At 38.1% G+C, this 17219-nt stretch overlaps 3 protein-coding genes across 4 annotated transcripts in view; 2 read left to right on the forward strand and 1 right to left on the reverse strand.

The window, feature by feature from the left end:
• Positions 1-17219, forward strand: part of npdc1b (neural proliferation, differentiation and control, 1b) — a 122317-nt gene that overhangs the window by 37515 nt on the left and 67583 nt on the right. The window lies entirely within an intron of this gene.
• On the reverse strand, positions 1892-7959 carry trafd1 (TRAF-type zinc finger domain containing 1). Its single transcript, XM_056257389.1, has 10 exons — positions 7847-7959; positions 7131-7266; positions 6746-6799; positions 6249-6672; positions 4429-4793; positions 3719-3967; positions 2547-2676; positions 2246-2456; positions 2069-2129; positions 1892-1930 (listed from the first exon to the last, which is right to left on the reverse strand). Exons 1-10 carry the CDS (start codon positions 7879-7881, stop codon positions 1892-1894), a joined length of 1704 nt encoding a protein of 567 aa, XP_056113364.1. The 5' UTR covers positions 7882-7959.
• The window catches only part of traf2a (Tnf receptor-associated factor 2a), a 47142-nt gene continuing 39031 nt past the window's right edge, over positions 9109-17219 (forward strand). The window contains exons 1-10 of one of the 2 annotated variants that reach the window (XM_056257388.1): positions 9109-9322; positions 9571-9821; positions 10149-10227; positions 10922-11020; positions 11768-11929; positions 15322-15396; positions 15544-15618; positions 15695-16195; positions 16271-16448; positions 16590-16738. In XM_056257388.1, the coding sequence (XP_056113363.1) occupies positions 9634-9821; positions 10149-10227; positions 10922-11020; positions 11768-11929; positions 15322-15396; positions 15544-15618; positions 15695-16195; positions 16271-16448; positions 16590-16738 (1506 nt within the window). In that variant the 5' untranslated portion in view covers positions 9109-9322; positions 9571-9633. The remainder of the gene's footprint in view (positions 9323-9570; positions 9822-10148; positions 10228-10921; positions 11021-11767; positions 11930-15321; positions 15397-15543; positions 15619-15694; positions 16196-16270; positions 16449-16589; positions 16739-17219) is intronic. The other variant, XM_056257387.1, reaches the window with a different exon arrangement.

A 17219-nucleotide genomic window follows, 5' to 3' on the forward strand; every position in this document is an offset into this window, starting at 1 on the left:
GATCCACGTCTACCTATAGGGATACGACGCCTATCACTGTATACATGTATAAGCTCCTTCACGTTTCTCAGGAGCTACTAAATACCCTCCTCCATCCCCAGCTCCTCCTCTCGGCCATTCAGGATTTAACATTCTGATTCCCCTTGAATCAGAATAAATTCTAGAATTATGTTGTACTTTAAAATCTTGAATTAATGATATCTGCATACATTCATGTTGGTTCTGTTCTGTTTACCCTAAGCCAAGGGGGGTTATTGCTGCTCTTCCTGCTCTTATATCCATGCTAGGCTGCATGGATGCGCAGGGAGTTCTTGCCCAGAACAGAACCATACCGCCAATCAAAACTGTAAGCTAATTGTCAATCGTATTTGACGATAGCGGTCCTGACAGAAACAGGGATGCAAACTTTAATGTGATGAAATAAAACAAGACAATCACTTTCCGTTCATCTAACCAGTGTTGGTGTAATGCATTACTAAGTAATTAAATACTGTAATTTAATTACAGTTACTTCTGATGTAAATACTGTATAGACTAGAAAAATTCTATAAAAAACAATAGTGGTTTTAACATCAAAATGCAACATCTAATGTTAAAATGTGTTTCTAATGTAAGCTTCAGTTCAAGAATAATTTTTGTAATTTTATATTATTTATTTGAAGGAATTAAAAGAGCAGTTTCATGTTTATTTTTCTATTGTTCAACTGGTCGTGGTAGATATGGAATTTAAAAAGTAAATAGTAATGCAATACTTTTTAGAGAGAGCAATTAGTATATTATTATTCAAATTACACGGTTGAAGATGAAAGTTTTAGAGTAACTTCCCCAACACTGCTTCTAACACAGTTCTTATATATGTAATGTATCTTATGTCTTTAATAAGTGCTCACAACCCCTGTACGGTTTTATTGTGCAAACAGCAGAGTTACAGAGTGCATATCAAAAACAAGTGATAAAGATGAGCCCGTATTGATCGTCTGACTGTTGAAATGCCCAAATATCACTTAGTAGAAGACAAAAAGAACAACCAATGGGACAACCATCCCACCTTCAGTCGCAGCAAGATCTTTTTATTGAAAAGATGTTACATGACCAAAGAGAAACAATCATGATAACAACACAATTAACTATGCCACCATACAGGACAGTCTTACAATAAAAGCTCTCAAATATCCACAAATTCAAAGTTTATTGTTGTTGCTGCACTAGGAGATGCTTTTAAATGTACATTGTAAAATAATTTCACAATCAAGATCAAATAAGAATGTCATTTCTTTTACATTTTACAATACAGCTCTGTATGTTGAAGAACATTAACTAATGCATTAGTTAATGTATTCGGTATAATTATTTTACAGCATTTATTAATCATTGTTATGTTAATTCCTAAATATTATATTGGTCATTACTGAATTATTAGTTCACAATGCATTATGAACTAACAGTATAAACATACACACATTTTTATATTTAAAATATATATAGAAATTAATATTAACCAGGATTAATAAACGCAGTATTGTCCGCTGTTCACAATTGCATTAACTAAAGTATACAACATTACAGTAAAGTGTTATGGGAATTTCTATATTTATACTATAACTTGCGTGTAGTTTTAAATAAAATACAAAACATTTCTCTAATGTCTTTGAAACAAAGAATATATAATGAAGCTTAAAACAAACATTTAAAAATCACATTCAAAAATACAATAAAGAGATTTAAAAAAAATAGTGCAATCAAAGAAATACATTTACAAGCCAAAGAATTGATAAATTCACCTGGACATGTAAATGTTTTACAGACACAAACATAATAGCCAATAAACAGTAATAACAGGCCACTGCTTTGAGTCACAGAGACTAAGATAGGTTTATTTCCTCCTCTTTTTCTACTCCTCCTCTTTTTCAACATTATGCTTTTTAGGCACCTGAAGATAAAAATTTAATTTATAACAGGTCAAATAGTATTTGTAGAATCAAATATCTGATGACATCATCTAATATGTCCTGCATGCAGGTCTTTTCAAAAATAGAATTCACTTTCCTGTAACAATTTACATGCGTACCTTTGTTGTCTCCGTGTTTTTCTCACTCGTTCGACCTTCCAGTCTTCCTTTGTGTGGAGGTCTGTCATGGGAAACATACAAGCATTTTAGTTTCAATGTAACTTTTCCCAAAAAAAATCTCTTGTCATCATACGTGTGCATACATAGCAATTATTTCTGTAAAATATCAAAGCATACCCCGAAGCGGTTGTAGAACGGGGCTTGAGGCTGTCGTTGAGATACGTGCTTGCTTCTACAGCTTCGAGCCTTTGGTTCCTGCTCTTCACCTGCTGTTCAACATTTGTGTTCTTAGAGTAACTGTAAGCTGAGAGCGGCCATTGGTCCAAACCTGAGGAGCCTCTCTGTAGCCCCTGAGCCGTCTGTCGCAGGAGCTCCTCACCTGGCTCAGCTGCAGTAAGACATAAAGGGATGAATGAATACATACTGATTTCAAGCACGTTTAAACGAGTGGATTACAAAGTCTATATTGGTGGCTCACCTTGATGTCTCACCCTCCTCTGCTTCTCAGGAGATCTCCTCTCCTTGGCCTCTTTGACGGTCTGGGCTGGTTTTCGTGGAGAAACTCCATCGACTGAATAAGCTGTCTGGGGGCGGAAGTCACACTTGTCCTGTACAGTATAATAAAATCGAACAGGATCAACAAAAGGCTCAACTAAATGGTGGGCTCCATTTCTGCTCTGCAAAAGAGCTGAAACACATACTAGCAAAAACAAATCACGATTGATGCAATACTAACTGGATATAAACAAGTGAAATTGTGTGTATATACAAATGTATTCCAATTTACATTTGCAAGCCAAATCTACACATTTTTATAAAATACACATCTAAAGGGTTTTTGCTTTGCATGAGCTGTGAAGTTAGAATTGTGCTATGCAATATAAGAAGATTCCCATTAAAATAGAAATTGAATTAAATAATATGAAATTGTATTATTTTGTTTGTAGGCATATATCATGACATTTATGAAACTGCTGTCTTTACAAATAATGTAAATATGTTTTCTCAGACAGAATAACTGGAGTACTTTATTTATGCAAATGTTCAATTTGGTGAGGACATTCATAATTAGAATGTTTAAATATGCAATAACTGACCTGAATTACAAGTATGCACCATGTTTCTTTCTAAAGTAAATCGCAGAATTTCAGAATGGGCAATAAAATTGTGACAAAATATTATATACAAAATCACAGATTCTTTAAAAACCCTCCTATTTTTGTGTCCTTCTAAAATCGTTAAACTATATGTGCAACAAATATTTCCTACAATTATGCCATTTCTTAAAAGTCTTCTTTAAAGATTCCCCACTCGTATACGTACTTATTATAACGGCTTTTGCAACGAAAGTGAATCAATCAAAACTAACTTTAGCTGGACAATAACTTTATTCTAGAGCTGCTGTAAAGCCAAAACAATCTGTTACTTCAATTTCCTATTATCACTGTAAAGCTGCTTTGAAGCAATCTATATTGTTAAAAGCGCCATATAAATGAAGGTGACTTGACCACAAAGAGATAACAAAAACAAAATTTCTTCTTATTTTTTAAAATCATTTATATGAATTAATTGTTGCTGTTCAGCTTCTTTATCTCTATTTTATTTGTAAGGCCTGTTATGTTCTGGAAAAAAACAAACAGGTTGTCATACCTGATGGTGAAAGAGCACATCCTCTTCCAAAGCAACGCCACAAAACTCACAAGGAATGAGCACGTCGCCCTCAACTGGGCTGGAGGAGGAACTGTAGGAGAGCGGAGAAACGGAGAGGGGCAGAGTGGGCGGACTGGGCGTGCGGGGAGGAATGACATGACCAGCCCCTTGAGTGATGATGTCTTCATATGGAAGAGAAGGAGCTTGTTTACTGAAGGAAGCGATAGCAGAGGCCGGGCTGCAGCCGGTCTAGAAGACAAAAACAGAATATTGACTTTGTGCTGGCCACTAAAGGGGAAATTCTAAAACAAGCAACTCAAAAAACACACCCCTCCTCTAAGGCCTCAGAAAGAGGAGAAGAATATGATCAGGGGAAGAAGCTAGAGGGCTGAAATTCGAGGAGGTTCCCATGGAAACTAAACACCACATCGTGAAACAATAGAGACCTGACAAGAAGGAATTGAGTGGGAGATTCAACATCAGTGCTGACATTACAATAGCCTGCCATGGAAAACATGGCTTATGTTGTACTCTGTTAGCGTACACATGTAAAGGCACTCAAAAGAGCTGTCTCTAGAGAGCCTCCAAGTACCACTGTGGCTGATGCACATTCACACTTGCCAGCTCTATCAAGACACAACAGGCCTGGCTTAAATATCAAGCCAAGAGGGAGTGTAACATGATGGGATGATTGAGGCCTGATCACTTACCTGGTGTAAGATAAGGTCTTCCTCTGGAAAGAGCTCTTCACAGAACTCGCAAGGCAGCATGATGTTTGAGGAGGGGCTGTGGGCCGGGGCCAGGTTGGTTTTAGGGGGAGCTGCAGTGCAGTTGTTGTTAGTGCTGGAGGAGACCTGGGAAGTGAGATTGCTATGGGCTGGTGTCCTTCCCAGGTTACGGTCCCACACATCAGTCCACACGCCCTCCTGACGGGGGTCCTCCAAGTCACCTTCACTCTGCAGGCTGAGGGCCAGCATGTAGTCCAGACTGGAGGACTCGTAGTCTGGCAGTTGTCCCAGAGTCCACAGCAGGCTGTTGTTGTTGTTCCCATGCAGCTCTGCTTCCTGATCCAGCACTGAGGAAATGAGCAGAGTGGAAGGTTAGTTTTTTCCCCAGCATCCTGTTAATACCCGATGAAAACTCCCATCGTATTATATACAACATGTTTAAAACCCTTTATGTTTATTGTAGGGTTGAGGGTTGAACTGATATTAAAATTCTGCAATTCTGACTGATACAATAAGCCAGTTATATTTGTATTGGCCAATATACAAATTCCACACCGTTCCATTTTACATTTATGTAGTACACATTTTTTATTAAGTTCAAGCATTCCCTGAGAGTCGAACCCATGATCTTACCATCGCTAGGGCCATGCTCTACTGTTTGAGCTACAGGATTGTGTCTAAATTACTTATGAAATAAATACTAAAAATTTACACCTATCATTTTAAATGCTACAAGTGAATTTAGGCATAACAACATAACGTACCGTATATATATATATATATATATATATATTTTTTTTTTTTTGCCAGTTAACAGTGTTATTAAATTATTAGTGTTTTTAAAGATTAACTTTAAAGGAATAGTTCAGCCAAAAATCTAAAATCTTTAATTAATTACTCACTCGCTCTCATGTTAAACCCATAAGACTTTCGTTCATCTTTGGAACACAAATTAAGATCTTTTTGATAAAATCTCAGAGCTTTCTGCGAGAACCAATTAGGTTCATTCTCGTGTTACGCAGCACGTTTGAGCTTCCGCAAGAACCAATGAGGTTTGTTCTCATGCGCCAAGCAGGTCTGGTTGAGCTTCTGTTTATGTCCACTGATCAATGTTTAAATGTGAATAAAAGCCTAAATTAATCTGTCCATCATATAAAGCAATGGAGTCAATGTGGTAGTTGCGTAGCTGTCTATGGAGAGTACAGAAAGCTCTCAGATTTCATCAAAAAGTTCTTCTTTTGTGTTCTGAAGATGAACGAAAGTCTTACGGGTTTGAAACGAAATGAGGGTGAGTAATTAATGACATAATTTTATTTTTTGGGTGAAATAACACTTTAAGTTAACATGATAGATAACCACAAAGGTGATCTAAAGGCATCTTTACACCTCTGTTATGTCTGCTCTGGGTTAAAAATTCTGTATAAAGACGCAATGCAGCATTAAATACTAAATCATTCCTTCTCTGATCCACCTCAGCCCCTAGAATAACAGAATAAACTGTTTAAATTGCTGTTTAAATGCATTTATGCCCCCTCAGAGCAGAATTACACAGTTTGTGTAAAGACACCTAATTGACACTTCATAAAGTCCTTTGCAGTGTAAATTTGGCATAAATGTTAAAATAAGGGAATAGAGCATGCACAAATAAATATCCAATATTAACAGATTTGATCAATTAAAAATAGTCTATTATCTGCAGATATTAGTTATGGTACCGATGTATCATGCACCACTAGTTTATTGTACTGTAAACATTTTTTTGTAAATAAGGTCAGGACTAAAACAGCCAGACTGATACGTACAATAAGCAAATTCACTGTTCCTCATTTCTGTGTTTCTCCTGGTTCCTCCCCTAAGTGTCCCTCTGGTGGTGTTATGCAGTCTGTCCTCCAAGGGTCGTGGTGGACCCCTGCGGTCTGCGGCCCCCGTGTTGTTATTATTGTGGCTCCTCTCCTGGGCCCTCAACAGGTTATGGATGGAGTGTGCCTCAAACCATGCTCCAGGAGACTGGGACCCTGCCCTACTGCTTTGCCTCTCCTGAGGGGGAGTCAGACTTCCGCACAGGGCTGGATGGATGTGTTGCTCTCTCAGCATAACGTTACACTTGCAGACAGGGCAGGGCTCGGTGCGGGTCCCACAGTACTCCTCATGCTCTTTAGCCTGATAGGAAGCCAGCTCCAGATCACAGAACTGGCACGGGACCAGTCGATGACTGCATTCTGATCTCTGATAGGGGCAATAAGTAGTCAGATCTAAAGAAGTCATCAATGAAAACAGCAATATTCATGCACAACATTACCTGATGGGTCTCCAGGAACCTTTTCTCTATCTTTAATCCACATTTGCACTGTTCCTGTGAAAAGAGTTTTAGATTTAATAAAACTTATATTTAGCAGCCTGGAGAGAAGGAAAAGTATTAATTCATGCAATATACATAATATGGGCTGCATTTCATTTTATGCAAAAACAAGGCTGTGAGGACAGACATACAGTCCATCCAATACTGCATAAAACTGAAATTGCAATCGTCTTTTGTTCTCTATTCTACTAAAAAAGGCGCACTTACACTTCAAAGTCTTTTTTTTATTCAGAAAATGTTCTTTTTTTATTCATGTCTACAGTTACTCGTAGCGATATTACCCTCACATACAGTCAATTAATCCTACATCATGGCTAGATCATACCTCAGCGTGATCCATCTCTTTGTGCTGCACAAGCTCAGCATGCGGAAAAGGCTCCTGGCACACCTCGCAGAGAGCAATATTCCGCCGACAGTGAATCTCATGTGTTGTAAAGTTGGCTTCTGGAATGTCATGTTTGCTAAAGACAGAGAACATATCATGGTTAGTTGGTTGGCACACTGTATAGTTTCAAAGGAGTGATCTATAAACACCATAATCGCCACAGTGTCAAGTTCAACTGTCCCTGTAAAAATCATAGCACGAGTTGCTTTATATGAAAGCGTGTCATCTTAATTCCTCAGAAGTCATAATAATCAGGAAGAGAGGACACTGACTGCAGTACAGTCATACAGTCAGAAAGGTTGTTGGGAGGGACTGGGAACACACCTACAGTAAGTGAAAGGAGAAAGCTGTCTAATAAAACGAAACTACAAAACAATATTCTCTATTCAAAGGGAAGGTTTTCCCCAGAATAAAAACTGGGTCTCATTTACTTCCAAACCTGTATAACTGTCTTTCTTCCGCACAACACAGAAGATAATGTTAGGCAGAATGACAGAAACAGTCACCCTTCGCATTCATTTGCATGGGAAACGATTAAATGAAAGTGAATGGTGACTGAGACTGTCATTCCGCCTAACATCCCCTTTTGTGCTGTACGGGAAAAAGCATGTGGGTAAGTAACTGACGGCAAAATTACATTTTATTTATTGTCTTACCAATTACTGCAGAACTGGATATTTTCCTCGGCCATAGTCTGTGTGAAGGAACAGAAAGCTCATTAAGCGCGTAACTTGAAAACTAAGATTGTTTTACGCTACATCTTCGTTCAGTGTAAACATTGAACAGACTGTAAGGCGGTGTTATATTTCTCTATCCTTACCAACAGACAAGTAACTGCTAGAATTAGACATGTATACTAACATTAACGTTACTTGCCTTATATTTCGCTGAAGCGTGTAAACTGCAGTTTGGATTTAGAAGTAAACTAATCGCTAGCAGCTAGTACTTTTCGTCCTTGTTCTCGGTCCAAGAACGAGTGTGTTTTATAGGAATTATTCAAGGATATGAAGACAGTCCACGGTGTTTTGTCCACACATCCGAATAGGCACAAGGGTGTTTGAATAGCAGCTTTAACGTCTAGTTTAATATAACGTTAAATGTCTGGGCTGCCATCTCGAAGAGTGTCCATTGCTGATCAGCTATAACGCTCACTATAGTACTGTAATGAGACTCGAGTGTCGAGTCTCAACACTAAATCTACACAGAAACAAGTAATAAACTACCACTGGCCTGAGGTAGATATGTGTCAACTACCGCGATTATCAGTTTAGCTTTCGTTTCTTGACACAGTATCATCAAGAGGCGGTATGGTAACTTATCCGTGAAAACAGCAACGCTCGCTGACAGATGGTGACGGAGATATTATTATTACAATTTTCAAAATAAAAGACGAAAAAGCGCGTCAAAACTAATAACGATTAATAAGCAAATAGTGATAAATAAAAATGAGGGAAAGTAGCTCTATTGAAAATTATGATTCATCTATGTTTGACGGTTTATTTTGTCTGTTCTATTTTTTTTCTAAAAAGTGAAAAAGCAGAAAGAACTGAAACCAGCAGAGACGTGTATTTTCTTATAATGCATTTCCTTTGGTGTTGATAAACCGCGTAGGTAGGCTATTACAGCGTTTTGTGGATTATTTCCATAGACTGTAAAAAAATTATTTCATTAAATCAGAAAGAATGCATCTTTAATAAAAGTCAATCCATTTTTTTAAATAATTGTTTAGGTCATTTTGAGAAATTTTGTCAGTCGTTATTAACTCTAAAATTCTAATGTTTTTTTAAATTATATTATATATATATATTTGAATATGCATCCTACGATGTAAATGACTGCCCATCATGCTGCTCACACACGTATGGTAATGGTAAAAGACTTTTATTCTGTCTTTTTAAGTACACTGAAGTTTCCAGCTTCACGTATTTAGTAAAAGCCCCCTAGTGGATGCCACCATCCATGATCAGCTGGAGAGAGCACGACGCCTATCGTTACTCATAAATATAATATAAATAATAACAATAAATTATGATTATACTTATAAATGCACACGGCAAGAACGCTGAATGCATTTGATACAATGTTTCACGGCACTGCAGGAGATTTTATAATGTTCGTTGGACCATAATATGGTAGGAGGACATATGTGATTTTAAAACGTAACAGCATGTAAGTTATTGTTGTTCTGAAGAAAAAAAAAGATCCCAATAACATTAATGCACCGTGCAACTATACAACTTTATTAAGACGATGATCTTATTTTGTGAAGACTTACATACATGTAAACATTAAACTGTGTGTATTTAGATGTTTTCAACAAATATCAAGTTAATCTTTTATGTAATACAATGAAAAATAATGTGTTTACAACCCCTTTCAGTGAAATGTGTAGAAAGATCCGTGTCTCTTCCCCGGAGCCTGGTCACATGCGCGCTCGGGAATAATGGCTGCACAGGAACCCTCACCACCATCTTCATTAGAAGGCAACAAACCTGGCTTCCCCAAGAAAATACTCGCCAACAAGCTGGAGGACAAGCATCTGTGCAATATCTGTCTGAAAATCCTTAGGAGACCGTTTCAGGCGCAGTGCGGACACCGTTTCTGTTCATATTGTTTTACTAAAGCAGTGAGGTAAGCGTCATCATTCAGTCCAGATGGCCCAACTGACACGACACTACAAAAGATGAACACGACCTGTCAGGCCTCCCGGGCCATTTTTATGGTATATTTTATGAGTATACAAACAGTAAACGTTGCTTCATATCGGGGAACATAAATAAATGCAGGCTGTCAGGTTGTGTTCGGCTTCTTGTTTCGCTGGGCGAGCTGTAAACTACAATAGACAGACTGTTGCAGCTATTGTCTAAATCAACTCATATTATATGGTGTGCCTTTGTATTTATCAGCGATTTCTTTCCGAAACATTCTGTGTATGAAACATTTTATTTTTCATCGCAGCTCCGGACCACAGAAATGCAGTGCCTGTATAAAAGAAGATATATTTGAAGAACCAACATCAATTTTGAAACAGGGCTGTGTAAGTATTTGCTTTATTACTCAGTAAAAATTAAATCATAGAAAAATTAATGGTATATATCATTGGTGCTTATTAAGTTACCCTTCCAAAAATAAACTATAAATTTAAAAAATATAATAAAAATTCCATAGTCATTGTAGTTTCCACCAAAATGCCACAGCTGCTAAATTAATGTTACTACTGTAAAACCACAATAAATCTTTGTCATTTTGTATAATTCTGACTACTTTGTGACCGTGGTGGCTAATACAAAGTTGTTTGAAAATATGGGGGAAAATCCAGTTTCACTATATTTCAAAGTTTCTATTTTTACTATAGTACATGACTATAGTAGCACATAGTATTCAGATATACATTGAAGACTAAAGGCCTGTTAATAGTAACAAGGACGATGACTAAAGAGTTTTAATAATAGTCACAATTTTTGGATAATAGAGAAGTCCAAACCACACAGAAGAACAATATCATGATTTTTTTCCAGCTGATGAATGATAAAAACATTAATCAGAAAGTTCTCCAGCTTTTAAAGATGCAGACGGCTTAACTGCAGTGCAATAATATAGTTATTATAATGGTTATTTTTATAGTCATCGTTCTTGGTGTGAACGGAACTTTACCCATTTTTCACTGCTAGTAATGATATACACACAAGTTGAAAGGAGATCTCACTTTCAATATGTGCAATTTCTTTTAGGCATTTCCTGATAATGCTGCCAAGAGAGAAGTTGAAGCTCTTGAAGCTGTTTGCATCAATGAGGAATGCTGCTGGACAGGCATCATCAAAGAATATGAGGTACTGTGTGTTCCTTCAGTGCTTTAAAAAACAGGTTAAACCAGCCTTGCCAAGCTGGTGCTTAGATGCTTGGCAATCCTACTTTTCCAGGCTGGCAAATGTTGACAATCCTTAAAGATTCCTCTGATCCTAGGTCACAATCTGAAGTTTTTGATCGCTAGTTTGACATGTTCGGCGACAGCCGAATAATGACCATTACGATCATATTTTACCTCCAACGAAATTCAGTGTGGCAGTGTGCCATCTCTTACAACAACCGTCAAATCAAAAACAAATTGGGGCGCAGCAGAACCTGATGACACAAATAGTGAGACAACAACAAATTACCACTTGCTCCATACACATCATCTATATATTTTTTTTTCAAGACAGTTTTTTGTTTTGTAGCCACCATTTCTATCCAACATGTAAATGCAGCTCACGTCACTGAACGTGTCACAGATTGATGATGTAAAGCCATCATCAAAGCTTTTTTAACGTCTCTTGACTGCCGTACAGTCTGACATGAATGACAACTGAGATCCTACAGTGTGACATGGCTTATAGGGATCATGTTCCAAGCAACTCTGTCTGTCAAGCAACAGTCGTAAAGGACTATTATAAATCGTACAGTGTGCACCCGGCTTAAGACCAGCAAACCATCACAAGTTGTTGTTGTTTTTTCAACAAGGTTGTATTGCATTTTACATGCACTCACTGAGTTAAAAAATTTCTTGCACCATCTGAACGGCTCTTCATCTCTCAAAGGCAAACCATGAAGGAAAGTGTGACTTCAGGATCCTTCCCTGCCCATCATGCAAAGAGCTTCTGAGAGCCAATGAAGTTGAACGTCACAATGAGAGAGAATGCCCAGAAAGGACTCTTAATTGTAAATACTGCAAGGAGCCTTTTCATTTTAAAAACATTAAGGTAAGACTTTCTTATTTACATTAAAAAGTATAACCACAGAGCTATTTTTCTTAACCTGTTATTTGTCACTGCCCTTTTTGAGCATAGATTTCAACTTAAAGCTGCAGTCCGTAACTTTTTTTGGGTTAAAAATGATCCAAAATAAATTTGAGCAAGTACATAACCAGCCAGTGTTCAAAACTATCTGCTTGCCTTAGCTCGATTCAAAACGGTAAGCTTGTAATAATGTTTTTAATTCCAGTGGTACTGGTGGATTTCCGCGGGAGATTCGAGCATGTCTTTGCATCATTACGTCACATCTGTACACATAAAGAAGGAGTCTCGGCTAGTTGGCTATATTGCGTGTGAGGATGCTGGAGGTGGAGATTTATAGCCTTTTCTCACAGCACTTGATATAATTAAACTTATCATTTGATGGCGGATACAGAAAGGTTCAAACTACAATCACCAGTGACAACTAGAGATTCAACCGTTGTAAAATGCAAAAGACTTCGGAGTGGCTACCGAAAAAAAGAGACTGCAATCGGCTAGGGGTGTGAACCTACACTGGTCTCACGGTTCGATTACGATTATCATGCAGGGCTTAAAGTATTCCGGCACCGTGCCGGATCTCCGGCGTGCGGCCGTGAGGGGAAAAAAAAATCGTGAACTTGCATGCGGTTTAATATTTTCGACAATTGATTTCACCTACCAATCATATGAGAGGAACGCAGCTCTAACTAACGTTAGAAGCCTATCAGAAGCAGAGCAGGGCGGGTCCTGGCGACACAGTGTTATTGAGATCCATAAGTCACGTTGGCGTCGTTGGTGAAAGCATGGAGCGCAAGTTCATGAAGCCTGGGGATGATGTCCTACCCACGGGCGTAATTTCCTATGCGGACAGGGGGGACATACCCCCCACTTTTAAATTCGTTTGTTATGATTTTTAACCGCACGCCATCATTGCCACGGAGGAGCAGGACCGAGCCTGTGTAAAATAGCTCACTGAAAGCTCTAATGAGCAGGGATAGCGGTTGCGACTATAGACTGTAAAAAAATAGATTGCGACACAGTCAGTGATGAAACGCCAGAAGCAACAACAGGTGACTAATGTCATCATGGATGAAAAGAAAGAAAGATGTGAGTTGGTTGATTCAGGAAATTAGCTCAGGTCAGGATAATGGGTAACTTCGGACTGTTAGCTAAATATTAAATGTAGAACATTCTGTGTAGCTGACTAAAAAACATTCTGTGTAGGCCTACCATGAAAACGAGTCCACTTCAAACCGCAGTATTTTCTGTCAGCAATGTATACAAGTGCAGTCAACGTCAACGCATGCGATTCATTTTTGTCCAGCTTTAACGTGTTAGATATTTAGCGCAATTAACTAGGGCTGCAACAACTAATCGATAAAATCGATAATAATCGATTATGAAAATCGTTGTCAACGAATGTCATTATCGATTAGTTGGTCTGCTTACGTCACGGGGAGCGTTTGCTGGTGATTGGTTGAAACAGGCCAATCAGGATGCTCTCTGTCTTATACGCGCTTCATGAGGCACACACGCAAGGTCTCTCTCCCTCCGTTGCTCTGCCGCGCGCTCGCGCTACACGGTTTGGAGCACAGTCTCTTCTGTCTCGCATGCGCGCTCTTGCTTGCGTGCTCAAATCCCAGGAGTTTGAACTAATTTGCGAGCCACTATCAATATGCGGGTGACGTCCAGAACTTCCGGGAGACTTGCGCAATCAGTTGCGCAATCAGTTCGCTCGCAACATAAGTGATGGATTAAAATAGTGCTACCGCAGAAATATTAAATTAAAACGGTCTTTACAAAGCGAAGCACTAAATATAAAGGCAGTTAATAACAGCAGCAGTAAATTATTGTTTTTTAGTCACTGTACTCAGTGGTTTTCAGCGAATGTTTGTGCACTAATGCATCATTTTTCCTGTCTTTTTAATCAAGCCTGTTAGCTTGCTGCGTACCTCCACTCCGCTCTCTTTATATAGCATTTGTCTACTATTAAGTTTTAATTGTTTTTCAAACGCGATCTACTGCGGCTCTATGTTCACACGCTTGTTTTCAGTCTTTCTATATTTATTTTTACAAATTATCCTTATAATTCAATTAATTTTAAATAAAAATTAAATGAATTATATATTTGAGATGTTTTTAGTTTATATCTTCACATCTGAACAACATGTCTGTAAATTTGTTTAAACAAAAATTGTGTTAAAACAATATGTTGGATATAAATGTTTTTTTTTTTACATTAATCATGGTTGTCAACTTGCCATCAGCAATTATCATTAAAAACAATGCAAATATTGATATTTGTAAAACTCAATGTGTGGCTTTTGCACTTTTTAAAGTACACTTTTACACAAATACCCTGATTTAGGGTTTTATTTAGTTATAATAAACAAAAAAAGCAAATCAAATTTTGTATCCGATTAATCGAAAAAAATAATCGTCCGATTTATCGATTATCAAAATAATCGTTAGTTGCAGCCCTAGTCTATTACTGAACCGATACCGAATCGTCCTCGTCTGCATCGCGATGCATCGTAGAAACGATTAATTTCGACACCCCTACAACCGGCCCATGCGAAAACAAGGATAAATATCAGAAGGGCATTAAATGTAGTCACGCAATGCTGATGTTGTTAACATTAATAATTTGAGAACAAAGTATAATTTGCACAGTTTGACCTGATATGATAAGCGATTGTTGGATTTAATCTGCGCAATTTACTGCAATGCTTTTTTTTCCCTTAGTTGGCCAGAACAAAAGTGGATGTTACTCACTTGTTCAGATGAAATTTTCCAGTGAAAATTCTTATGTTGGTCATACTTCCAAAAAGTAGAATCTGTGATTCCGAATGACAGGATCCACACCGGCGCGGCGACTGACAGCTGCACATTCTCCTCAAAACATTGGATTCATCCGCACTGTGCCGTGTCGAGGCACAACTCACTTAAAGTTAATAATTCCACGAATAACTGCAATTGCAGATTTGGAACAGTGATGGCGACAAAGAGGAAAAACTACGGACTGCAGCTTTAAATTTTAAGGTTGATCTCTTTTTAAAGACAGGCAGCAAATTAATGTGGAAGTGAAAAAAATGTAGTTTAAAAAATATTTGTAAAGCAAAAATACTAAACTAAACCATTTCTATACAAAATGTGGATATATATTAGTAATAATATATATATATTACTAAAAGATGTGATAGGAAAAAAGGTAATAGAAAAAGTGTGCTAACTGTCCTGCTACCGTGACATTGACGGTTGAGAATAATTAATCAAGTATGAAAATAATCCAATATTCATTTCATATGGCTTTCATTTAATCTTTTTACAAAAGCAGAGTTTTGGATATTTTTGTGACTATTAAAGAACATGTTTTTTAGGCTCATGATGAGATATGCCCTAAATACCCCATGATTTGTGAAGGTTGTGCCAAGAAAAAAATTCCAAGAGAGAAAGTAAGTAAATGGTATTTACGCTGTTTACATACTGTTGTGTCGACTAGAACAAAGGTTTTATCTAGTTTGTGTTTAAGTGATGTTTTTTTAATATGGAGAGAACATTTTCATAAATACTTTCTTTTTACTGTTATTTTCCCAATACAGTATGTGGACCACATTAAACTGTGCACCAAATTCCGAACACCTTGCAGATTTCATGTTGTAGGCTGTGATATGACGGTAGGTAAACCCCCTTTTTATGTATCCATCAGACATATTCATTTCGTTCCATGAATGTTTTTTTGATTTCCTGTAGGTGGAAAAGGAGAAGATCCACGACCATGAGCAAGCCTGTTCCTATGAGCACTTAAACCTTCTACTGCACTTCATCATGGGCATCAAGGTGAACTTGGAGAGTCTGCAGCCTCAGAGTTTGGAGCTGGCCGGCCATAAGATCCACGAGCTGCATCAGTCTCTGCGGGAACTGGAGCTGAAGATGGGCCAGCTGAGTGGAGCAGTGGCTCCCGTGCAGGGGGCCTGTGCACCGCTTCCTCCACCGCCGGCTCCAACGCTGGGTACGTCTTTCACCCCCCTCCCTACTGCCGTCGGGGCAGCCTTGGAGCTGCAGATACACAGCGAGAAGACCAAAGTGGTGGAGCTCAGCCGCCGCTGTCAGGAGCTGGAGCTGAAGGTGAGCACCTTTGAGAACATCGTCTGTGTGCTCAACCGTGAGATGGAGCGCTCCGCTACCACCATGGAGGCCTATAACCGCCAACACCGGCTTGACCAGGACAAGATTGAGATACTCAACAACAAGGTAAAGTGTTTGTCTAATGTGAAGTTTTTTTATAGCCGAAGATATTCTTTCCTTCAATCCTATATTTTTGTGTAGGTACGGCAGTTGGAGAGGACGGTAGGCCTTAGGGATCTCTCCATCGTGGAGATGGAGGCAAAGATGAGGGAGATGTCCGCTGCCACCTACGATGGCGTCTTTGTATGGAAGATCTCCGACTTCTCGAAGAAGAGACAGGATGCTGTAGCTGGACGGGCGCCTGCTATGTTCTCACCTGGTAGTTTTATTTTGTATTTTTTTCTTCACGGTTTCATATTAATAATTAAGAATATTGTGAGGGATTTCTGCTCAAAGAGATTTAATATGAACATAGTGACATATGGTGTCTCACTACAAGGCTCCCTGTTGTGTTTTACAGCATTTTATACAAGCAAATATGGCTATAAGATGTGTTTGCGCATCTATCTGAATGGGGACGGGACGGGACGTGGTACTCACTTGTCTCTGTTCTTCGTGGTGATGAGGGGACACAGTGATGCCTTGCTCAAGTGGCCTTTCAATCAGAAGGTCAGTCTGATCAGCTTATAACATTGTGTGTCTGACCATTTTTCTTTCTTGAAATCCTGACACACTTTCATTGATATTTGAGTCAATGAAGTGCCGCTTCTTTTTTTGTACTATTAATGTATTATTTATTATTATAACATGCATAAAAAATGCAATTTGTGGTATGACTCCCCAAAAACTTAATCACATTCCTGAATTAATAATTCATTATATTTGTGAAAACATTTTTTTTTAAGTTAAAACATTTTATTAAGATGTTAAAGGGATAGTTCACCAAAAATGAAAATTCTGTCATCATTTACGACTCAAGTTGTTCTAAACCTGTATGAATTTCCTTATTCTGCTGAGTACAAAAGAAGATATTTTGAAGAATATCTGTAACCAAACAGTTGATGGGACCCATTGACTTCCATAGTATTTTTTTTCTTCTCCATATTATGAATGTCAATGGGGCTCATATTTTTGGTTACCCATATTCTTC

Source organism: Rhinichthys klamathensis, unplaced genomic scaffold (genome assembly GCF_029890125.1).
Source record: "Rhinichthys klamathensis goyatoka isolate OS25496 unplaced genomic scaffold, OSU_Roscu_1.1 h1tg000137l_1, whole genome shotgun sequence".
NCBI classification, from domain to species: Eukaryota; Metazoa; Chordata; class Actinopteri; order Cypriniformes; family Leuciscidae; genus Rhinichthys; species Rhinichthys klamathensis.

What these genes read in the sequence shown, in the direction of transcription:
- trafd1 (XM_056257389.1), bottom strand. Translation starts at nt 7,881, where the DNA reads ATGGCCGAGGAAAATATCCAGTTCTGCAGTAATTG. An exon ending in AAGAGATGGATCACGCTGAG is followed by an intron (nt 6,800 to 7,130) that starts GTATGATCTAGC and finishes CTCTTTTCACAG; the next exon opens with GAACAGTGCAAATGTGGATT. An exon ending in GGTTCCTGGAGACCCATCAG is followed by an intron (nt 6,673 to 6,745) that starts GTAATGTTGTGC and finishes TGCCCCTATCAG; the next exon opens with AGATCAGAATGCAGTCATCG.